This window comes from Tetrao urogallus (assembly GCF_951394365.1).
Source record: "Tetrao urogallus genome assembly, chromosome: Z".
In the NCBI taxonomy this organism is placed as follows: domain Eukaryota; kingdom Metazoa; phylum Chordata; class Aves; order Galliformes; family Phasianidae; genus Tetrao; species Tetrao urogallus.
Genome location: NC_136816.1, coordinates 51,190,124 through 51,215,536, shown reverse-complemented (window position 1 = coordinate 51,215,536; position 25,413 = coordinate 51,190,124). Strand labels below are relative to the sequence as shown.

Here is a 25,413-nt window from a genome sequence, read left to right as displayed (position 1 = left end):
TGAGTTCTCACCTATCAGTATTGGCCAGGTTACTCCAAGCTATGTCTCAGCATAGCACAGAGAGATGACACCCACTTGGCAGAGAGAAAGCTGCCTTTCAAAGTCTTAAAGCAAGTCCAAAAATGTTCTCCTGCATATTGGGAACCTAAACCAGAGCATCAGTGCTTTTTATGGCAGCGCTTAATAACAGAACAGAGATGGCTGGTTCTTGTTTAGCTCTACAAATCTTGTCTATTTCCTGATAGCCCAGATTCACAAGAGAGGCAAATGTCATTCTTGCCCTTTCTTCATATAGCCTGGTTGCCCAGCAGTACAAGATGCATTCATTTTACTTCTAAGTCAGCAAATAAGGAGAAGCAGTTACTGTCAGCTTGGTCTTTGACTCTTTTGCTCAGGGAGGTCATGCTCTTCTTCAGTGATCCTAGATCTAAGAAACAAAATCTCAAAGTCTTTCTGTTGCTCACACTCTGTAGACTCCATGATGCCTCCTCTGCATCCTGCCTGTTCTTATCTGCTTGGATCACGTGTTCCACCCTGTTAATCTGATCTGGAATTTCAGCCTTTAAAGCTGCTGAATAATATTTAGTGAATTGGCTTCAAGTGCAAAATAGCAGTTAAAAAACCTAATGGAAAAGCAGTACACATCCATGTAATTAAACAGGGGTGTGAACTAAATGGATAAAGACTTGTTGAAGTCAAATTATTTGCCTTTGATTGCCTCTTTGTCAGCCTTATATTTTCAAACCTGCGATAGTTTGTGGTTCCAGGACTTATTACCCTTTACATCAGTATAGCTTTTGCTGCTGCTAAAGATGCCCATTGTTCATGAAAGCATACAGTGACTTACCAAAACTATACAGAGTTTGAGTAGTAATGACCCAAAAGATGTTGCTAGTTAGACTAAGCAAGCTGTTACAATGTTTACCATAATCTCAATGCTGTACTATAGCTATAGTGTCTATTTTTATCAGTTTCCTTTTTATACATATTCTCCAACTCAGAATTTCTATTGGTCTTGGGCATTTAAGATGCTTATTTAGAATTGTGGTGTTTATCACTGTTAAGAGCAAAAAGTCTATATTTCTTTTCCTGTTTTTGCACGTGTGAAGAAAGTTCACTTTGGAACATTTTCTGCTTTTTAACCTTTCTTAATAGTCTACTGCACTGTGTTCAGGAGGGCTGTAAACTGCTGTGACCTGGATTGTGACATTCCTGTCTTTGTCTTCCTGCTGACTAATAGCCACCCAGCTTTCAGTACCTTAAATTTCCATTGCCAGAGCCTGTAAAACAATTCATAAAGCAGATGTGTGTTAATTATTGTTTCAACTTCCATATACAGAAATGCGTCCCAAAGTGCCTTTAGTTCTTATGCACTCTTTCCTTGGGTCATGTTAGCAGTGCCATTTCTTTCTTTAAGTACGTGCTGAAATATTCAGTTAGTTGGAAAATCACCCTTGGATCATGCGTGTTTGACAGAAGACCTGTTCTGCTTAGTCTATGCCAAATCCTTCATATTATCTTCCAGCTCTTTCACATTTCTCGTTTTCTTGCAGACATTTTTTTTTTTTTTTAGTTACTGTGGCATTATCTTTTAAATGTTTCAGTGGTATTTTTTCAAAAATACTGCAGAAAAGATGATTACGGTTGCTATATCTTAATGTCTGTTTCATCACCTCCTAGGCTGAGTCTTATGTCTCAGAGGGAGGAGCTGCGTGCGTTATGTAAAATTTTAAATAATTTATGGTGGTAGCTGAAAATAACTGCCTTTGTGGACAAACATACAGTGAAGCAGTTCACGTGTATTAAAAAAGGCATGATCAAAATAATTCTTCAAGACGTGGGACCTTAATTTGCTTTATTTGATCTTTAAGTGGAGGAGCTTTTCTGCAAGTCTGTGCTTTATTCCAGAGGATTACTGACCCACTTTAGGAAACCCTTAACTTGCGGATCAGTGTGAGCTAGAATGGAAATCTACAATATGATTCTGTGAATACTTAACGGTTTTACTGAAAACAGCACTTCTGATGCCTTGCTTTGTTGCTCATAGCAGCTCCTGCTCCGGTAAAGAATCACATGAAGCTCTGGTTAATGTGACTCTTTCCTCTCGCCTGTCATAATGAAAAAACATTTTGGAAGAATTACTGGATTTTGTGCAGCATCTTAGAAAGCCAAAGCTGTTGCTGTACTTACCAATGCCAGTTTTAGTGCATCTAAATCTATGATGCGTGCATGGAATTCCAAAGAACTGCATCTGTAAACTGAGCATGGTAATTTCGCCGCAGCATTTGGTGCTATGAATCAGTACTATTTCTCTGAGTTATTTTTGTTTTCAAACAGAGACTCTTAGTACTATTGTATGGACTCATTTTTCTGATTTTTTACTCTGGGAAATTAAAAATTGCGTGAACAGAAGAAGCTCGTGTCAAGATTCCTCTTCTCAATGTAATTGTGTATTTCTGCAGTGAATAGTTAATGATGTTCTGCTTTGCAAGACATAAATGCGGCAGTGACCTGCTCTCGTTTAGATGTTGCGGTAGTAGAATGGTGGGGCTTTGCATGGTGCATGCTTTCATTGTTTGTGTTAATCTGCTCGCATGTGCCTGCTGTGAGCTGGATGACTTGTTTCTGCATCAGTGATAAAGCAATACTTATTTTCTCTTTCTCCTTATGAATAACTATTCTTAGTCTTGATTTCTCTTTTCCTTCATTTATTAAAACATAATAAAATATTTTAGTTTTGTGAATGCCATCTATAAATGCAGAGATTTCAGATTCATGTTGTGCTATTCAGTGCGCTTGCTTCTTGGTTGCAAAGAGCTAGAGCTGTCTAAATGCTTTTTTGTGTTACAGCTTTGAGTTTGCATGGTTTGCAAGCTTATAGATTGCTGTCTTGTGTTAAATACTGATAAATAAATAAACTGCTTAGTTATAAGCACAGATTATTGTCAAATGTACTGCTGAGAAGATATCTTTTTAAAAAATCAAGCTTGAATAATTAGGCAGGTTGGAGTTAGTTTTTTTTTTTCCACTCAGCTTTTATTTTGTGAATTAATTCAAATGGACATTAATATAAGGGTAATGTTAGAAGAAAAGAATTAAAGCCAGTGTAAGTCACAAGGCTTTCTACTTCCGGGATTTATTTTCTAAGGTCTATAGAAGTACTGTTAAAATGGAACTCAATTAATTCTTCAGGTATGGACGTTATAAAAATTCACTTACTAAAATTAAATCTCTCATTTTTTCACACATGTGCCTTTCTCACTTGAAAGAAAAAACATCAGAATACGTCTGCTCTTCATCATTAAAATCCTGGCTGCAATACATTGGATATTTTTTACTACATTTTAAAATTAATCTGTTCATGAAGTCATATCCTATTGAAATGTTTCCCCTTCTTTCTAACTTGTACAACTTAAATAGAGATTAAATAAGATCCTACTGTTAAACTGGCAGAAGTAAGAATGCATTCAGAATCATCTTAACATTTGTAGTGTATGATTAAGTAAACAGTGAAGTTGACACTGGAATGTTTAATTTTGTTTAGATTTGCATTTAAAGGAAACATTAAAAGAAATATTTTATGATTTATAGTTTATGCTTCTTAAACACTTCTGAGGTGAGGTAGTATTGTATGCCGAAAACTCTTAATTGTACTTTCAAATATTTTTTATTATCTTGCCTGCTTTGATTTCACTTGTCATCCTTGGAGGACTCAAAGTCCATTTAAAAAAAAAAGCCACAAACTCTTACTTGAATATTTTAAGAAAACTGATCAAAGCTTTAGAATTTGGTTACCTAAAATCCAGTGGTCGAAGCTGTAAGTTTTGTACTGTGACACTAAGAGCATTGCAATTCAAAATGCTGTTCATTATCCCAAATGTATTATCAAAGCCCCTTATTACTTCAACTTCAATTGGTATCTTTAAATGAGGGGGTGAAAAAAAAGCTCACCGCTGTATCCAACAGATACCTTAAGGACATGCTCTGAAACAACTAGTCAGTTCTGAAAAGTGGAGCCTTTAGCTCTTTTATAGCTATTTTCCTAGGACCTTTCTTAGTGTAAAATAGCTTTAAATTTGTGGTTCATAAGAAATGACTAAATGATGTAAACATCCTTAAAGTTTGACTTAAGGAAACTGCTTCTTGCATTCTGTCCTTTCACTCTAAACTGTCATTGAACATAAACTTCTGTGTCAAATAGATTATTATATTTCTCTACTTCTTGTGAATTAAAGCAACAAACTTAAAGACATGCCATATAAAATCTTTCAAATTTACAAATGCCTCTTTTGTTGTTGTTGTGTTATGTAAATTAATCATTTAACATTCTTTCAGACTGGACTTCTAGACTAGTCATTTCTAACTACACTTGTCTTTCTTGGTCACATTTTTTTCAACTTCTTTTCTGCTTTTGATAATCCATTCTGTTTTTTGTTTTTTTTTTTTTAGAAGTTTATTCTGTTTCCTCAATTCTTTTTTTGTCTTTGGCCTTATTCTTCAGACAGGCCAAATAGACTCCTTCTTGTTTTTTTCTGAATAATCTCATTCAGTCGTGTTCATTCAGTACTGTGTTAACAACTCTTCAGCCTTACCTTCATTTTGACAAAATGGAGTTTCTCTGCCTCTGTTCCTTTGTAACTCAAACATCGTGCAAATACTCCTGTTTCAAACAGCACTTAGAACATTTTTCATTACTCCCCATTTTAAAAACTCCTTAAGTTCATTTGATTTATTTATCAACACTTACCTCACTTTCCAAAGCAGGTTCTAGTTCTTCCAGTAACAACTAAGAACTTTATTGCTGCCTGTGGTTCCTTATTACTCATTCTGTATCACCATCTCCCTGCCCCTTCAGGATTTCTGTGCTGCAGCATTTCTTTTTCCTGTCAAAGATCCTTCACAATGTTGTCACTGTGTATTTGATCAAATTCACCGATTGGCAGCATTTCAAATATTAATCTGAACACTTTGTTTCTTTCATACATTCATGTTTTTCTGACTGTTTACATGAATTCATGGAGAAACATTTTTCCTTCAGTTCCTCAATATCTGCGCTTGTAGTTTTATCTGTAAAGAAATTCATGAAACTTAATATTTTTATTGTGTTTTTGTGCTTTTTTATTCAAGGTATAGTCTTTGTTTTCTGTAATATTCAACTATTTAAATCTTATTGTCTTCTGCCTTTTGTTTATGCAGATGCTCTTTTTCAATTAATTTGAGTTTTATACAAAGAATATTGCTGAGGAAATCTGAACAAGAAAAATTGTTGGCAGTTATTATCTGCTTTTCTCTGATCTCTGCTAATTTTTTTTGCTTTTAAAAATAAAAAAATCACTGTTTCAGCAGTGGGAAAGATTTACTGGGACTGTGGGGTTGTCTTCATACTGAGCCATCTGAACTCTGTATAATTGTAGAGTACTGTACATTTTGTGAATGTTGTGTGAAAATTGCTTATGGGAGATCACAGATACAAAGTAATTGAAAGTTTCCAATTTTTATTCCCTTAAATACATGGGTTTTTGCACTTTTGGGGGATGCATAACAGGTTGTAGGTAACTACTGTTTTTCCACATCATTATGATAACAAAACATAGATTTGTATTAACTTCATAGATATTAAATCAACATCTTGAACTTGCAGGCACAATTTGAGCTAAGCTTCTAATACATAGTGACAAGAAACAAGGTTTTAGAGGAAGTGATGTTAATTGCTTTTACGGCTTCTTCTCATATTTAAAACCTCCCTGTGTTTTTTGTGCGGTTTGTATTTTTCAGACTGAATCTGGCTATGGATCAGAATCAAGTTTACGCCGCCATGGCTCCATGGTGTCTCTTGTTTCTGGAGCAAGTGGATATTCTGCAACATCCACCTCTTCGTTCAAGGTTAGTGAATAATGTTCTCTTAATATGGATGTGCAAAAAAGATACTTAAGCAAATGAGAAAAGGATATATTATGTGAAGGTTCGCTCACACAGCAATAGGAAAGAGTACCAACTTTTTGGTTTACTATGTAATTCTGCATATAATAAAGAATATATTGTACAGGAAGCTTTAACATGCCTTTAAGCAGTTGTCCATTTTAAATTACAGTATCTTCTGATGGCAAGAGAAATCAGACCTGTTAGGAGAATTTAGCCTTTCCCAGTGTATTCCTGAGCATACAAGGGCTTCTAATTAAAGGATATGCTGGTTCTGTGATTTAACAGGTTTGATTATTAATACCAGTTGACAAATGACTTTTCTCATTTCTAGAGTCTAAAATGTTTAACATTTCTATTCGAGTAAGCGTTGCTTCTTGTAGGAGCAGAAGAGGAGCAACACTAGAAAGCTGTGTCTAGATCGGTAGGAAAACCAGAGCTGACTGTTTTCAGGCAAATAGCTGCAAACCTGGGATTAAGCAAAGCTTTTGCTAGTAAGCTTTTTTGAATGCTCTGATGTAGCAAGTGCAACAGAGAGGAAAAGTTGAGACCAGCGAAAAAAATGAGAAAGGAACACTTGTGTATAGATTCTTATAATCATGTTCTTTGAACATTAACGGTGTTTTTTAGCAATTGATACCTGAAAGATCATCAGCGTACCTTTGTTGTGGCTGCAGAAATTCTTTTTTTCATTGAACCACTGTAGAATATTTAGAAGCATTAGAAGTGTTTTTCTCTTGTATTTTCAGAAGGGCCATAGCTTACGTGAGAAGCTTGCAGAAATGGAAACCTTTAGAGACATCTTGTGTAGACAAGTTGATACTTTACAGAAATATTTTGATGCTTGCGCAGATGCAGTTTCCAAAGATGAACTCCAGAGGGATAAAGGTAAAATTGTTATTGGAAACACTGACCTCCTTAAAATCTAAATTTCTATACTGTAAGGAATGTTTCTGTGTAAATAATTTCAAGTATTTGCACTGCAGTAGTTGGATTCCTTTTAAAAACTGCTTAACTTTGCTCTTAACCTGTAGCTAACAACCTCATTGGAAAAAAAAAAAGATCTTTTTAGCACTTGATGTAATCAAGTTAATTTACAACTGCATTTCTTACCATTACTTTGGAAAAAAAATTTGAGTTTTAGTTTGATAGGAACAGCATGTTCTTACATAAAAGCAAAGCTGTTGCCATATTGTATTCTTCAGAGGTGTATTGGCTGAGGGTAGAATACTGTTCAACTTGAGTGTGCACTTGCAATAATAGACCCAGATGAGGATATCTGTGTATCTGAATAATTTTTCTCAGAGTGCAGCTTGTTTTCATATTCATTCATGTTTCTTGGGGCATTTATATTTATTTTTGGGTTATCTCTCACTATAAAAAGTCCTGAAACTTTTTTTAGTGAGAAAATGATAGATACAGACAATCCCACTTTTTTGCTAGCATAGAAGAGCTGAATTGTGGTTCTTTCGTGTAATCAATTATACAAGAACCTTCATTTGGACACTGACCAAAAATATCATAATTATTTCTTACAGTTACATTGTGGTTCTGATGGGGGTTAAAAAAAAAAAGACAGGAGGATCATGACTTTCTGTTTTTATTATGGAAAAAATATCTTGTGCTGCTTAGCTGTGAAAATGCTTCTAGTTTCTTCTTATGCACCGAAGAATTAGAACAGCTTTCTTCCTTCCCTGACATACTACCTTTCTCTTCCTAATTCAGTGGTAGAAGATGATGAAGATGATTTCCCTACAGTGCGTTCTGATGGGGATTTTTTGCATAACAGTAACAGCAGTAGGGAAAAATGTAAGTATGTCTAAATTTCACTGGAAATTGAACTTGAATAGTATGATAAGCCTTATATGACCGATATTTATGCTTTTGTCTGAGAGGAAAGCTATAGGAATGGCATTTCAAATTTGTTACAGGAAATTCTTGTTCATTTTAAAATTATCATTTGTTAGATTTTTTTTATGATTGTCATGAGTTAAGTTTAATTTAATTCACACAGGTATTAATGGAAGGTTGTGAAGCTGATAGTTCCTGTTGTGTTCGAAGTTGTTTCCACAAAATTCTGCTGGAACAGCTGTGTCGTTAAAATATTGGGAACTGAGAGTTGTAATAGATAATCATTCTTTGTTCTTGTTACTGTTGTCAACTTGTATATTTTTTACAACTACTGTGGCTGCATTATGACTAAGTCAGTGTTGTTACTCCTCATAATTTCACCACTTTTTAACTGTATTTTTCAATAATAGGATGAACAAAATCTTGATTTTTTTTTTTTTTTTTTTTTTAAATCTTAGCTTAAATGATCTAATTATAGTCATCTTTCCCTGTCCATGCAGTGAATGGACTCACTCACCAACTCAAAGCAGGTCCTCCTTTTTGAAAAATCTTCATACAGCTGGCCTGCCAGAAGTTGTATATGTGTTCAAAAACTTTTTGCTTTCTTTCTATACTTTCTCAGCTTTTTTTTCACTAGATGCTGATAGTTTAGGTATTTACTAGATCTTGGTTCACAGAGTTTTTAAATTATGCCAGCTCTCTTTCAGAACAGGGGGAATCTTTTAAAAGAAAGTACTTAAATGTTGTTTTGTTTTTTTTTTAACACTTCTATAAAGGAATTGAAAATATGTGGGCAAAATAAGCCTTTTTTGTGTCTACTGTTTTCTTTATAATGAGCTGTCCTTCCTATGTCTTGCAGCTTTCTTTGTATTTGAGTATTTGTGATGTTTTCACACTAGTAAACTCCAGTAGCTCCGTCACACTGCTCTTTCATTCCTTCTCAAAAGAACAGGAACTAAATGTAATGAGTGCAAGCTCATGGGTTGAGTTAAGGAGCAGTTTAATGAAAGGAAAAATAAAACAAGCAAAAGCCTTGCAGAAGCAAAAGGAGGAATCGCTTATTTCCTATAAGCATGGAAGCTTATAGCCAGCCATGCCTTAGGAAGCAAGGACTTGATACACATAGCAGTTACATGGGAAGACAGATGCTTTCATATTGATAGCCTCCCCTGGTCATTCCCCTTTCCCAACTTTATTTCTGATTTTGATGTCATACCAAAGGGGATATTCTATACCATCAGTTTGGACCATCTGTCCCAGTTCTGTCCCAGCCTACTGACTTTGAGGGGCTGGAAAAGCAGCCTGCATACTGCTCAGTCATAGTCAGTGCATTCTAGCTACAGGCAGAGAGCACGCTATTGTATGGGCTGCTGTGGGGAAAGTTAACTCCATCCAAGTCAGACACTGTGCAGTTCCTCTTTCTAGAATATCACCAACATGTAATGTAATAAGGGATGAGAAAGAGAGGTAATGAGGAATGAGAAAGAGAGAAAATGGAATGCACTTTAACCATACTTCCAGAATTAATAATATGAACAGATTTTTCAGTGATATAAAGTGCTTCCCCCGCTAAGGATTAATTATATGCTGGCATCAGAAGTTAAGTAGAGTGTAACTTTGAAATTCTTGAATAAATCTTTTGTGCTTCTTGTCAGTAAATATAAGCAATATTGACCTGTAAGCAAGTCTAGCAGTTTCACCAACTCTATATAAAGAGTCCACATTTTTGAGTACGTCTAAATCACTAGAACAAATTCCAGAAAAAATGAGAAGTTTTTTTTAAACATTAGTGAGTACTTAATTACATGGCGTGATTCATTTTGGAAGAGGTATCTGTCAAACTTTTTGTAGGATGGTGTAGGAGTTTCAGCTTAATTTACCTTTAGAACATTTTTTCATATCTGTACTATTCTGATATGTATCCCATATATGCACACCTAATATGTAAAATTTCATTTGGAAAGTATCTATATTTGGTACATCAGATCACATTTCAAGTTTTAAAAGGAAAGTGATGTCCTTTTTTTTATCATTGTTTAAGAGGAATTTGAAGTAATGTACTTATATTCACCTTGGAAAAAAAAAATCTTTATCAAGTATTCAGGAATTTTGTCTGCTAAGAAATTGTTGGGTATCCTGGACGGATACCTTTATATATACACTAATTTACTGTAGGTCGCTATTTCTGCAACCGTTTGCTTTTTGCAGAACTTCTAATTACATGTTTTATGATTCCTGTTTCTGTTACATTTACTTTCCATCAATTCTGTTAACAACTGATTTTCATTCTATTTTTTTCAATACCTGTTTGATTTATAAGGAGTAAATGCATTAAAAATTTCAAGCCGTCTTTAGAATATCCTGGGTTGAAAGGGACCCACAGGGATCAAGTCCAACTTCTGTCTTCACACAGGTTTCTAGTATTTTGTGCTCAAACCATTAGATTTATAATTTGTTTAAGGAACCGTGTTCTCATTGTCTTTTGAAATTTCCATTCTGCACCTTTCCTGAGTAGGGAGGAGAAAGCATGACTGTAGAGATTCATATCCTGCTACTGAATATACCATGTTTGGATAGGGAAGTTTTTTTTTCATTGTTTCTTTGCAATGAAGGTGTTCAAATCTATTGTTCGCTTCCCAGTTGGAAAATCTAGTAACTGAAACAGTGGTTGTTTGTATCGAGGCATTGAGGGAGTGCCTGACTGCTGTGTTTACCAGTTGGAATCTTGCAGTCTAGGAATGTGAGAGTCTTGATTGAGAAGTGTTCCCATCTATCTGCTTGGGAAAATGGGTGGATTTGGGCTTAATTTAAATGAGAGCGGATGAAACCTATTGTGGGAACTTCTTTAGAGACAGAAGTTAGAACTACATAGATAAAGGAAATAATCTGGATAAAATAGAGTGGGATTTGCGGTGAATTTTTGTTCTTCAAATGCAAGAAGAGTATTCACCCGCATTGCTGAAATAGTGAGGTTATTCTTAGAGGAAAACTAATCCTATTAATTCTTCTGCCATCCACAGAAGATCAACAATAGGTATCACTTAATAAGTGGGTAATACTCCCACCCATTTCTTTTTTTATGTAGAATTAGTATAGTGGTATAAGTTGCAGAAGTGGCATAAAATGGAAGAGAAAAAGTAACTTTATTTTTGTACTTACTGTCATCTAAAAATAATCTTCCATTTCACTGGAAAATGGATTTTACCAAACAGGTTATGTTTTAGACTTCTGGGGAAGGGTTAAAAACCATATCTTAGGAACAAGATGTAAAAACTGATTAATCCTAGAATTGTAGAGGTGCAGAACAGGCAAAGAGCATGGTATTAAAAAAAAATAAATAAATCATTATCATGAAAGGAAGGAGAAAATGATTCAGAAGAAAAGTAAAATGCTTAAGAGACAGGATAATTAAAAAGGAATCACTTGACTCAAGATGTTGAAATCGAATTTAAAGTAGGCAAAAAATCATTGCAGAGCTTTTTTCAGTTGACTACAGCTTGATTAGAAAGCTAGAAGAGCAGCTCCAACAAGAAAACTTTTACTGTTATCCTTGAACTTGAACCTGTAGATGTCCTGATGGAAGAATTGAGCTTGAAACACTAGATCCTGTAGTTTATGTAGAAAAGAAGTGTAGAGAAGAAATCAGAAGGATGTTTGGCTTCTCCAGATAGAAAATCTGACAAATATTGTTAATATTCTGAAGATTGACTGTTTCTGAGCTGGGGCTTGTGGTGATCTTCAGACATGCTTTGGGAAGAAAAAAGTCTCCTGAGGAGTACCCCTGTACACACAGTAAAGAACCTCTTGAGTGATTCCTTCCTCAAAGAAATAAAGCTTTGCAGCATTCTTTGCAGATCCTCGCCTCAAAGAAATAAGCATTGGCAGGTTCATTTTTGTCCAGTGTTTTGTATAGTGGTACATATCACTCCTGCTTTGAGACTAGTCACTGAATAAGGACTTAAAATACATGGTATCCAAAACCATATCAAAGTACTAATGAGTTGTAGCTCAGACTCAATGAACGTTGACTTTTTTCAAGAATGAGTCTTTGTTGCTGCATTACCCTAACAAACTGCAGCAGAGATTTGTGAAATGAATTTTCTACATTGCAGCTGATGGATGTTTCTTCAGCAGTATTATGTCTAGCAGTATTATGTACTGAAGAAAAAAACATGTCTATAAAGCAGCACAGCTCTGCTGGTAAGCCTGCAGGTGAACGTGCTGTACACCAACAGGACAAATTAGTGGTATTACAGTTCTCAAAGAAAAATGCAGTTTTTATGTGAAGCTGTTGTTTAGTTTTCATTATTCACAGTGAATCCACTGCATTGCCTCTTTGCCAGCTTGTACCACTTTCAGTCTCAGCCTCCTCCGTGTTCCCTCTGCAGCTGTTAGGGGGAGGGAGATCTCGTTTGCTCATTATTATTCCTGAAACATAATTTTTTTTCTTTTTTTTTTCCAGCCCCCTATCATCTTCATCTGTTAGGGAGTATTCTTCGTTAATATGGAATAAAAAAAAATCTGTGTTTTACCATGCCATGTATGCTTACTGGGGAATTTGAAGAACTGTATGGTCTGTAATCATGTATTTGAAATAAAAATAGTTTGATTGCTTGTGAAAGAAGAGCGCATAAAGCCTCTGGAGGCTTACACCACTGCTTAAGACCATGTGATGTTTGCTCTGTGTTCTACCATCAGAGGACAGCAATTACATTTCTCTTCCCTGTAAAAACAGAGCTTCTTGAAAGTTTTGCTTTGCCCATGCAGGCAGTTATTGGATAAACTTAAAGTAAATATTTATTTCAGCTTTTTAAACCATAACAGTGGCACGCTGACAAACCAAAGAAAAATTAAATAAAAATGCATTATCCAGCTGGGTGACAAGTCACTAGCTTTAACCATGGCATAGCAGGAGGTACTTGAGCTTGCTGAGCTCAATCTTCAACAGGGTTTTACTTCTGCTTGCTAATACTTTATGGCACTAATGTGTGGTGTTTGATTTGTTATTCTGTCAACCTATATGTAAGTTTGACATATAATAGGTATTTTTTTGTCACATATTTTAAGTGATTTAAATAGCCTTAGCAACAGATGGCTTGGTTGACAGCATGAAGTAGTTGTTGGAATTGCAAAACCCACAATACTTGGATAATTCCACACATTTCATACTTTTATATATATCATATATTTTTACTTTGTGGATTTAAAATCTGTAATTGCCAGCTTAGAGCAACTTTGCGTATGACATTTTGGCTTTGATTGCATTTTTTAATTTTTCCTTTCTCAGTACTGAATTAGGTATGTTGAGGTTTCTCTGTCTTAGGCCTCACTTCATGCTCTCAAAATGCTGTTGTTACAAAGTATTACCACTCCCTCCACCTACATGATTTGCAGAGCGCAGAGTAATACAGCATTACAAGCTGACTGGAAATAGAGTATAGCAAGATGAAGCTGAAGGGATGCATTCTTCCTTTTGAATCTCTTTTCTTATCCTGTGGATAGCTGCAAATGATTAGCACATTTTGATTTGTGTTTTGAAATCAACTTTCCAGGCAGTATATTCAAACAATTGTAATATAAACCATGCTATTAAGATGCTCACTTGAATTAAAGGCAGCTGTCAGTGAATGGTTTATGTTTGTTTTCAGTATTTCCACATGTGACACCCAAAGGAATTAATGGCATAGACTTTAAAGGAGAAGCTATAACATTCAAGGCAACTACTGCTGGAATCCTTGCTACGCTATCTCACTGTATTGAACTAATGGTAAAACGTGAAGAAAGCTGGCAAAAAAGGCTAGATAAGGTAAGGTTGTTTTCCTTTCACTTTGGTTTACAAAAAAAAAAGTAGTTTATTCAGCTTGAAATTTCAACAACTGTTTTTAACCTTCTTAGTCCAGGCATTATTTGTAATTTTATGTGCAGCACTTACTAATTTTAGGTGTTTTCATTATTTATTAGTCCTACAAAATGTTAAAGCCTCATCTTGACTGTTGCTGATATTAGTAGCATTCATCATGGACTTCCTTTTTGCAGCCCTTGTTAACTAGGATTCCTATACTGTTTTTTAAAATCCGAAGAGAACCTGACAGCATTAATATAATACATTATTACTTGCAGTCTTCTAAAGGAGACCTGAATATCCACGCACTATCCAGAATGATGTGCAAATCCAAAATGCTTAATTGTGAAATGGTAACAGTGCTGAGAACAACCTATTCTTTAAAGGTTTAACTGTAAAGGTCTCTTTAAAGGGATCATCATTTATTTCTCTTTTAAGAGATGAGTGGAAAACATGACTTAAAGTAGTTGATTAATTTTTTTAGTTAGTGGTGTTATCTGTTTTTCTCATGACAATAATAGTTTGCAGTAATCCTGTGCCACCGTTATAGCAACTCAAAATGCACAATCTCTTCTTCAGATGAGATGTGTTGGAAGCATGTCTGGGATGTATTTCAGGCTTCGTCTTCTACAATCTTGTCAGCCTGCCATTATTGCCTGATGTTCTATACCATTGTTGTTTCTTGTTTTTTAATTTAGCATGTTTACATATGGCATATATAACATCAAATCTTACTATATATGTTTTAGCAATACATGATTCAAATAATAAAGGCATTCAGATAAAATATATCCGCATTTTAGTCCTTGCACTTGTCTTTAGCTGTTCTTTGTCTTTATGTCGAAGCTCAGGGTTTATCTAGCTGTTTTGATACTTCAGACAATGCTTAATTTGGTTCTGATTCCTCTAAGTAGTTGGTGGAATTGTAGCACATCCAATACTTGAAATTCATTAATAGAATCACAGAATAACTCAGATTGGAAGAGACCTTGGTAGATCTCTAGTCCAACCTCCTGCCCAAAGCAAGGGGAGTTTGAAATTAGAGTGGAGTGTTCAGGGCTTTATTACATCCGGTTTCAAGTCTTCAAAGATGGAGACTGCAAAACTTTCTGTTCTGTACACCTGTCATTACAGGGAAATTTAATATGCTATAGTGAAAGTCCTTGTCTATATCCAATCAGAAATATTTTAGTATCTATTCTTTTTTTCATCCTTGTACAAAAGTCTGGATCTGTTTTCTTGATGTCTCCTTGGTGGTCCCCTGACAACAACTTTTTTCTCTTGACTGAGAAGACAGACTTAATCAGAATTTTCTCAGAGCGTGGATGAAATGAATTTCTCTTGTCCAAAGTTTTGTGTATTTTAATATGGAATAATATGTTAATATAGAAGACAGTTTAGACAGTTATTAGTCACTAGACTAATTTTAAAGTACTTTTTTAGCTGCAAATAGCTAAGAAAACTGAATTTCCCTTCAGTTCTCATGTTACTGGTATGCCATATGCAGATTAGCTCACATACCATGAGTAAATACATTTGAAAGGGGATCATGATCTTGTCTGAACTTGGTTTTCTGGAAATTAAATAGGAAAGACTTCTCAAAAACTTGGAGATTTTAAGGTTCTTTGCTTTAGTAAGCTTGTTGGTCCTGAGTAATGTGGAAATACTGGGAAATATGGTCTATAGTAGAGTCATTCATGGGCCACTGTTCCTGTCAGGAATGATCTGCACCAGCGTGGGCTTTCCGTAGGCCACAGTTTCTTAACATGTATCTGCTCCAGTGTGTGGGGGTCCTCTATGAGCTGCAGTACGGATATGTGGTCTGCCATCAATCACCACTTCCTCCCCTGGCCTTGACATTCCCTCTGCTGTTTCTTTCTTTTTGTTCCCTCCTTCTCTCTCCCAGTGTAGGTATTTTTTGTTTGTTTGTTGTTGTTTTGTTTTGTGGGGTTTTTTGTTTTTTGTTTTTTGTGGTCTTTTTGTTTGTTTTTTGTTGTGGGTTTTTTTTTTTTTTTTTTTTTTTCCCCCCAGAAGTGTCACTTATATGGCTGGTAGGCTTAACTACGTCCTGCAGTGAGTCTGTTTTGGAGCTGTCTGGACCTGGCAGTGCCTGACATGAGCCCTGACTTCCTCCCATAGAGGGCCCCCTGCATCCTCTCTGATGGAAATGTCTTTATATCTACACAAGAATTGTCTTTTCACTACATTGCTTTAGTGGCTCAACATAGTTTGTAGAAGTGTCTTCTACAGCTATGGATCTGATTTAAAAGCATTGCATTATCATCAGATGAATGTCTTCTCAGACGGAAGTAAATATTGTGAGATAATGAAGTTCAGCCTACTTTCTCATATATTTTAAAGGATAAAATTTGCAGAAGAAATGCTAGGCTTAATCTGATTCCAGCATCACTGCATCTTTATTCAAAATATGTAATGTAGATATAATTAGTGGCTTTAATACAGTCATACACCTATTATGAGAGAATGATGTTGAGTTGTTAGTCTGCGTGGAATTCATGAAATGACTCACTTGGATCCTATGCCAACTAACTACAGATAGAAACTTACATGCAGTGACTCATTAGTGTATCACTATATTCAACGAGTTAGCATTTTAACAGTTTTACCCTTAATCCTTTGTCATCACTGCCTGAGCAACGGTGTTGAGCAGTTCAAACAGTCACTTAGCAGGTCTGACCTCAATGAACTATTTATGGTTATATTTAATTTTTGGTTGCTGATCTAGTAGTTTCTTGCACATTACTTATTAAAAAAAAAAAAAAAAGAGAGAGAAATGCATCAGTCTTGTTTGTGTCCCTGGTCTCTAAATCACCCTTCCTATTCAGCTTTACTTGCTCACACTTTCTTTGCTGAACACATTCTTTTGCTCGCACTCTTCTTTGTTGTGGTTGGACTCAATGATCTTCAAGGTCTTTTCCAACCTGAGCGATTCTAAGATTCTGTGGGAAGGGATTCCTCAAGGTAGTTAACTTCCCAAGTTTTGTTTGAGTATATATGAATGCACACTGTGTGCATGCAAACAAAACGAGAAAATGGATGGCTCTGGAAATCTTGTTTAAAAAAAAAAAAAAAGCTAAGCTATACTGATCATTCTATTTATTGGCATATGTATTGTTATCAGCCATTTCATTCCTTCAGCATCAAAAGATCATGTCATTTTGCAGGAGACAGAAAAAAGGAGAAGAACAGAAGAAGCATATAAAAATGCTGTAACAGAACTGAAGAAAAAGTCCCACTTTGGAGGGCCAGACTATGAGGTACATTTCTGCTTTACATTTTTTTTAAAGCCAGGAGTTTGAAAGCTTATTATTAAATGATTGTATGTGTAAATCAAGGTGATCAGCTTGTGCGAGAGTATTCATGCCACCTCAGTTTTTCCAACTTGAAAGCTGGATGACAAATTTCTATCCTCAATTTTTTTTTAATGAAAATCAATCTTCATCTTGTCCTTCTTTTGTCTAGATAATTCATTTACTGATATTTCTGGTGAATTTTGATTTTTTTTTTTTAAATACATTTGATACTGCCTATATGGAGTAGTTACACTTCTACTTTCTAATGGGTCAACTGTACAGGTATGTAATATAAATATGGAAATTCTAAAGGCAGAGGCAGTCCTAGATCTGAAGTTCAACTAAAATAAATTTTTAACTTGTCTCTGTTACTTCAAATGTGATCATAAATGCAGTGAATTTAGGATTCTGCTTCAGCTGTTAAATTGTGTATTTCAGAAGCTTCCTCTTCAGGTAGTTACTCAAATTCTACAGTGTCCAAACCACCTTCTGAAAAATAATACAAGCCAATGAACCTGTAGTGCAGTTTATATGATCTTTTTTTTTTTTTAAGAACTTGACTTCTTCACAAGCATTAATCAAATGCTTGTTTCTGCTTAAAAATCAGAACTTGAGAAATAGTAACAATATGGGATACTTAATAGACATTTGAACGCTGCTGCTTCTCTCATATCCATTTTAGTTTTTGAGATTTGGTAGATTTGTTTATTTTACAGTACAATAACAACAGTAAGCCTAGTTTTCTTAAATTACCATTTTAAGTCTTAAACTTGACTTTTCAGTACTCAATTCTATCTGCTTCTATTTGTTAAGTTATTCTTTCAGGAATTCTCAAGTAAACGATCCCCAGTATTTTTTGTCTTGTATTTTTATCTGAAGCACTGGAATACTCAGAAGTAGTCTAATTGTGCAATTATGTTAATATGCTTGCTTTTCTGACATTTTGTAAGCATTTTTAAAGAGGAAATATATGTTCATTAAAGCTTAAATTTGATGTCAAAGTATGTTGACGATTCCTCAGTTTCCTGTTTTTTTAACCTTGTTTAACTACCTCCTATGTTACAGTTAGAGGGAGTAACTCTCTTTAACAAGCAGTGTTTTCAGATGATGTTGGTAAAAATACGGAATATTTTATGGATATGGAAGAATTTCATTCTGTCAGTTACATACATAATACATACATACTTCTAAAATTAAATTTAAATGGAGCTTTCATGTCTCCGAAGTTTTAAACTAGTTCTTGTTTCTTATACTCTAGGAGGGCCCTAATAGTCTGATTAATGAAGAAGAATTCTTTGATGCTGTTGAAGCTGCTCTTGATAGACAGGATAAAATGGAAGAACAGGTACTGATGCTTGAAAAATGTGTTAATGATGGGCGTTTCATGGGAAGCTTCAGTGACCTATGCTCATTCCTTGGGTGCATCTCCTGACAATTCAAAGTAGAATTCAGTTCTTGGTATTTGTAAAGTTAAGTACTGTTGTTTAACACTAATTTTGAGAAGCTGATTTCACAGCTTATGTGGATTACAGTGCAAATGTTAACCTAATTGAATTTCTCATTTCTGATTCTTACATATCTTAGAATTCTGCATAAAAGTTATTTGTAACAGGTACATGTGCAAATAGGAATACCAAACACTGCAGGTTTTGTCAAAACGTCATTACTGCCCTGAAGTCTATTTTGCTAATAACAGCAGCAAGGATCAAATAGGGATAACATGCATTAAGTAATGGAAACTATAACAAATGCAAAGAGCACAATAACGCTATTTGGTAGAGTGTAGTTTTCAGCTACAAAACATTATTTTTCAGCATGGTCACCACCGTTAGCATGTGTTTTTGCCAGTGATGATCAACAGCCTGCATGCTGCTCTTGCAATAAATAAATAAATAAATAAAAATTATTATTGATTGATTAGTGGTTATTACTGTTATTATATATTGATGCAGTAGCCTTAGTGGTACCAATTAATTTTCCTTAATCTATAAACACACCTGGAAGTATAGATGAAGTTAATGAATATTTCATTCACTTAAAAGATCATCAGGATGCCAACTTAAGGCCTGCCAGGGATGGCATTAGTTCTTGTTTTAATGCAGTAGCCATTACATAGACTGAGGATGACTCACTCTCTTTAATAGTACACTTAGTAGCAACTAACTACCAATAATTAAGCCTATTTTGTTGCAGTCTCAAAGTGAAAAGGTCAGATTGCACTGGCCAACGTCCTTACCTTCTGGAGATGCATATTCTGCTGTGGGGAGTCATCGATTTGTCCAAAAGGTAAAATACTTCCCACAATTTCCAGAGAATATTGGCTGATACATGATGTTTCTATACAATTTGTATGGGTAGGCAAGATTGATTTTCTTTTGTAAGTGTTTCTAGTAACTTTTCATGGTTTATTCATATTCAGTTAAAGCAACTGGAACTGGAGGAAGACTGTTTTCTCTTGGCTCAAAAAACACTGTTCTGAGTGTTCATTTAGAATACTCTTGACTTCTTTCAAGATTATCAGTGATAGTAAAGGAGACAGACGAACTATCAACCTGAGTTTCTAAGATTTCTTCACCAGAATTGATTGAATTAGCTAAACATTTTTAGAAGTCACTTGGATCAGGATCAGTGGACTTTCATTTTAATGTTACTGGAAACACTGTGCTCCTCTCATGGCTACACTGGGAGCATAATACATAATAGGTGCATGAAATCAGCATTTGCTGCTGTGCTTGCTGCTTATGGTGCTTTTGTTTTCCTTTTCTTCATTATCTTGTGCTTGCAAGTTGGTACTGAATGCTCTGTTGTGCCTTTGTTCTGATTACTTGGTTTTTTCTTTGTCTGTCTCTGGTAGCCCTATAGTCGCTCTTCCTCCATGTCTTCCATTGATCTAGTCAGTGCCTCTGATGATGTTCACAGATTCAGCGCCCAGGTACCGTATTTATGTGTAGAGTGGGGGTTACATATCTTTGCTATATTTCATCTTCTCTAGAACCTGCATTTTTGTTACATGAATCACTGCTTGCTTTAAACTAGTACATTGAGACAAACAAAGGAGTTCTCTATTAGTAGACTAAATGGTTGTCTTTTTACATTCTGCTTGCATGCATATCACTCCTGCAGAGGCCCAACCCTTGTGAAACTGTTGGATTGATTTTGATAGCTTTAATAAAAATGCATACAACTTGAACTTTCTGCATTTCTGATTTTTGTGACATTAGAATAACACTGTTTTGTGTGGGATGGAGATGGTCTTTGCTTCAAATTTTCTTCTTTTTAAAATAAAGATGTAATTTTTTTTAACACTTGTCACTAATAGTGACGTTAAGATGATAATACTGATCTTTAATATTCACTGTTTTTGAGCTCTACAACTAGATTTATTACTGAAATGTTATAAAATATGTTGCTAGTAAGGTTGTGGATATGAATGGTTTTGTAATGAAAGCTTTAAATATATTCATTGATTCTTCAGAAAGTAACTGAGTTCCTGAATATGTAAATGTAAAGTGATATATACACCAGTAATGTACAAAATTAATTCAGGTGCTTGGTCTGAAGGGGACGTAGTTTAAAGTTGGGTTAACTAAGTGACATCATGTTTTGGTCTCTAGTCTCAAAAAAATGATGTTCAAACATGAGATTCATGCTGCTAGTTTTCTTCTACTACGAGCCTTTATCTTACTGTGAACCAGAGCAGAAATTCCTTCTAGAATATGTTACTTCATCTTTTTTAATCATTGTTTAATATTGCAAAGAAGCTGTTTTTTTTTTTAACAGAAGGAATGGATTTTCTTTTGTTTAACAAAGCCCAGAATCATGCCACCTGCAGAAAGTACTGCAAGCTTTCCAAGCACTAAGTTTATTATGCCATAAGCCAGTGTGACACAGTATTGCAAAATAATATTGATAACATTAACCCAGACCCAAGCGTGATCAATGGCAAAAGAGGGAGCGTAAACAGCAAGTAAGACTCTACACAACAGAACTCTGAGAACATGCACAGCAATGCTTATAATAAATTTGTTTTGAGATACTCTGGTCAGATCTGTTCTTTCAACCTTCAGGCCACTGATGTTGGGTGCCAAAAATAATGGTGGTTGTTGTTTAACCCGTCAGGCAGTTCAGTGCCACACAGCTATTCATTCACTCCCCATAGGTGGGTTGGGAGAGAGACTTGGAAAAAAGGTCAAACTTTTCAGTTGAAATAGACAGTTTAATAGGACATTTTTGTTTTTTATACCGGCAATAACAGTTGTGCATCCATATGGTAAACCTCTGTAGCAGAGATCTCATATGGTGGAAAAATAAATCATTTAAAAACAAATCTGAAATTGACAAGGTCTGTATCAAAATAACACAAATTAAAAATGATAGCCAGATGGATTTGCATTTGTGGCTGCTGCATGGATTTTACTAAGCAGAAGTTATCACCTAGTATTTTAGGATGTGACATTAAGTTAACTAGCTCACTCCTGAAAGGATGATCTTGCTAGTTTACAAAAATCTTCCCCACCATTAATTACCTCAGTATTTTTTCCCTGGAACAAAGTTCTACCAGACTAACAAATCAGTTCATCTTCTCTGGAATTTCACTGCTAGTGAGCAAACAGGTGAAAGACAATGAAGAGAAGAGCTGCATGCCATCTTCTCTTGACAACCTGCCCTTGGCTTTATTGACATAAAATTGGTCTCCATTCCCTCTCTGGAGACTTGATTTTTGGAAAGACCCGTTTCTCTGATCTTATGCAGATTTTCTAAAAAGTGCACCGTACAAATAAAATTACTGCTTTAAATTAAAAATAAATATAATATTTCTGTTCCAGAGCACATAAGGAAAAGATGAAATATTCTTTCATTTTGCTTTTCTACTTTTTCACTGATTACTGTAGTTGTTTCATGTGTTAGGAAGCCTGGTGCGCTTACAAAATAGTCTTGTAAGCAGTGCAAAAACTACTGCTGATGCTTCAGTTTTATTCTTAAACTACTCTGTTGATCAGTTAAGTAATGGTTAGGTGTAGTGCTTTTCTGTTTAAAAAATAAAAAAACAAAAACAAGAAAACCATAGTAATTCACGTTAACAGTGTCAGTCAGGTGGTATTGCTTGCTGTGACAGATTTTAGTGGTCACCTCCTGTTTAGGTGAAGCTTAGTAGATTGTTAACAATATTTGTAAACGTACTCAGCAGTGTATACTGTGTTTTTGCTTCTATTGTTATTTGGAAGGGTAGTATTTTCTCATAGAACAGGGAAAGAAAAAGCACTGTAGAATGAAACTGCGAACTGAAAATAATAATGCAAATAAAAAGGCATTTCCTGTTCTGTCACCCACTGCCATATGCATTAAGCAGAATTTTTAACAAATGAGGTGTTCCCACAGCTGGATTAAAATATATCAAATATCTGAACTTTCAGGAAAGCACACAACTGTCTAGTTTTAAATGAATGTTTTTTAATACAGGAGTCTCTGCATCATCTAATTTTTTTTAATGTAAACAGTTCTGTCTTTTTCCTAATTTGTAATTGTGCAAAGGTTCTGGTGGAGCAGAGCAGGCATGTTTTGCTGGTAACTGAAAATCACAGCAGATCTGTGTTCCTGTGTTGGGTTTGCTGGTGTCAAACCACAACACTTCCGTCCTGCTCTCATCATCCCCACCCCTACACCTTTGTTCAGCTTTTTAAGCTTTTTAAGCATTCTTTATTGGCTGCTGTCCTACAAGAGTCACTAGGCACTGCAATTCTGCTTAGAGATACCTGAAATAATTTTGCTGAACTGAAACAGTTTTCAGGTAGAAGTAGGGAGTTTTGACATTTCAGGTATGCAAAGAATGGGAAGTACTCACAAAGAATTAAGTTATACTTTGAATCATTGTTTTGGCTTTTATTTTTGAAGCCCGGAAGTATCTGTATCTTAAATACAGTATCTTAAGCCTGGATGGAGAACTCTGTTGTCCCAGTTCAGCACTGCACAGGATTGACGTATTGACATGTGGCTTCCAGTAGTGTACAACTGCCTGTCCAAGGGGACGAAAAAATTTTAAAATGTGTATATTTTTCTGCTTTAAAGGTGGAAGAGATGGTACAAAACCATATGACTTATTCCTTACAAGATGTGGGAGGAGATGCCAATTGGCAGCTAGTGGTTGAAGAAGGAGAAATGAAGGTAAACATCTGGTTTATGCTTAACTGCTGTCAGACAGATATCCTTGTTCTCTTTGAATACTATCACTCAGTAAGTTATGCCATTAGAACTTCTGACAGTAGTATTGTTCGAGCTAGAACTAGAGTTTGTTAGGGCTGCAACATCCTGTGTAACACCTGGAGTAACTTTATGGATTGCTTCCTTCTCTCCTGCTAAAAACTTGGTATTAAAATGGCATAGATTCAAAATATGAGGATGTTATATGGTAGCAAGCTGCTGTCAGCTATTTTACTGCTTGTGTGGATCCTTATACATAGTGATAATGTAGCTTTGTTCTTTTTATGGTAGAGATTCTCAAAATAATGTTACCATAATGTGAAATGTCATTTAAAAATATCTGCATTGGAAGTGACCAGAGAAAACTGTTTTGGCAAATTATTCATGCATTAGTATTGCAGCTTTTTAAAAGCTGATGCTCATGTGTAAATTGTTTCATATTTCAATTTTGACAATTTCTGTCCTACATCCCATTCTTTGCATTTGATCATAGGTGTACAGAAGAGAGGTGGAAGAAAATGGAATAGTTTTGGATCCTTTGAAGGCAACACATGCTGTTAAAGGGGTAACAGGACATGAAGTTTGCCACTACTTCTGGAACGTGGACGTTCGTAATGACTGGGAAAGTAAGGAATCTGTTCTTATATCTTACTTGGTTATTAGTGATCACAGAATTTCCCAGTTTGGAAGGAACCCACAGGGATCGTTGAGTCTAGCTCCTTGCTCCATGCAGGGGCACTCAAAATTCAACCCTATGTCTGCAAGTATTGTCCTTGAGTTCTGGCTGGCTTGGTGTTGTGACCAGTGCCTTGTGGAGCCTGTTCCAGAACTCCACCCTCCTGCCTCTTGTCCCCCAGTCTGTATGTATATCCAAGGTTGCCCCATTCCGAATGCAGAATCTGGTACTTGTTAAACTTGGTAAACTTTATAAAGGGTGTTTGCCCAGCCCTTCAATTTGTTGATGTTTTTTTGCCTTTCTGTGCTCAAGGAAGATGACAGCTCCTCCTATTTTATTATCATGTGCAAGCTTACTTAATATGCATTTAAGTCCTGTGTTCAGCTTTTTATTAAAGAAAACTGGCCCTAAAGTGCCTCCCTGAAGAACCCACTCGTGATTGACCACCAGCCTGATGTAAATTATTTACTTGACCCATCAGCCAGTTGCTCAACCAGTGTTTTTATGTACTTGTCTAGCCATATGCCGGACAGTTATCCAGAAGGGTCCTGTGAGACACAGTACCAAAAGCTTTTGCTGAAATCCAAAAGACCACATCTTTTGGCTTCTGTTTGTCAGCTAGATAGGTGACCTCATCATAAAAGGAGATGAATTTCATTTAAAAGGATTTTCCCCTTGTGAATCCTTGTTGTGTACCACTCATAAATGTAATCTTTCAAGCATTTTCAAGTCGCTTTTCAGCAACTCCCAGATTAATCTTTTCAGTGATTTTACCAGGCACTGAAGTGGGACTCACAGGCCTCTAAAATTACCAGAGTCTTCCTTACTATATTTTTTTTAAAATCGGCACAACTGTTGCCAGTTTCCAGTCAGTTTGTACCTCTCCAGATTCCTAAGTCCACTGAAAAATATTTGAGAGAAGTCTCACGGTGTTACCAGCCAGCTCTTTCAGTACCATGGAATTAATCCCATCAGACCCTATGGACTCAAATGCAAGTCTGAATCAGTGTATCACCAAGCATATTGTTCATAACATTGACCTAGTATCTGTGCTATTTTACTGATTTTTTTCTTCTGTTTTTGTAGCAACCATTGAAAATTTCCATGTTGTGGAAAATTTAGCTGATAACGCAATCATCATTTACCAGACACACAAGGTAAGAATTACACTTCACCTGTATACTCACACTATGAAAACAGTACTCCAGCTTGTTTTGAAATACTTCAGGGGCTCAACAAACAAAAATTTTGCTCAAAAAGCAAACTAGCTGAGATGAAGCTCTCTATGAAACTGCAACTTCATCAACTTTTTGAGCTTGGCTAGATGGCATTATTGGTTGTGAATGTGTCTGCTGCAGTATGTAATAAGAAATGAGAGCTGTTTAATATTATCTATAATATCACTTCCAACAAGGCAGTGGTTATCTAAAGCAAACTGAAGCAGTAAGTCAACACTGACTACAGGCAAGAAACTCAAACCACTTCAACATTTGTCTGTTTGGAGTAATGCAAGCTGTTGTTAACTATGAATTTTTCACATAAGCATTTGCAGTAAGACATGGTGCAGTTGCTGGTGTAATATGTGGTTCTATGACTTGGCTGTGCTTCTTTTT

General features: G+C 35.5%; 1 protein-coding gene across 2 annotated transcripts in view; it reads left to right on the top strand.

The window, feature by feature from the left end:
- Window positions 1–25,413, top strand: part of CERT1 (ceramide transporter 1) — a gene marked incomplete at both ends in the record, with an annotated part of 68,580 nt that overhangs the window by 39,205 nt on the left and 3,962 nt on the right. Inside the window, 11 exons of one of the 2 annotated variants that reach the window (XM_079549016.1) lie at window positions 5,776–5,883; window positions 6,669–6,807; window positions 7,645–7,728; window positions 13,419–13,576; window positions 16,798–16,890; window positions 18,185–18,271; window positions 19,120–19,212; window positions 19,781–19,858; window positions 22,993–23,088; window positions 23,618–23,750; window positions 24,887–24,957. In XM_079549016.1, the coding sequence (XP_079405142.1) occupies window positions 5,776–5,883; window positions 6,669–6,807; window positions 7,645–7,728; window positions 13,419–13,576; window positions 16,798–16,890; window positions 18,185–18,271; window positions 19,120–19,212; window positions 19,781–19,858; window positions 22,993–23,088; window positions 23,618–23,750; window positions 24,887–24,957 (1,140 nt within the window). The remainder of the gene's footprint in view (window positions 1–5,775; window positions 5,884–6,668; window positions 6,808–7,644; window positions 7,729–13,418; window positions 13,577–16,797; window positions 16,891–18,184; window positions 18,272–19,119; window positions 19,213–19,780; window positions 19,859–22,992; window positions 23,089–23,617; window positions 23,751–24,886; window positions 24,958–25,413) is intronic. The other variant, XM_079549017.1, reaches the window with a different exon arrangement.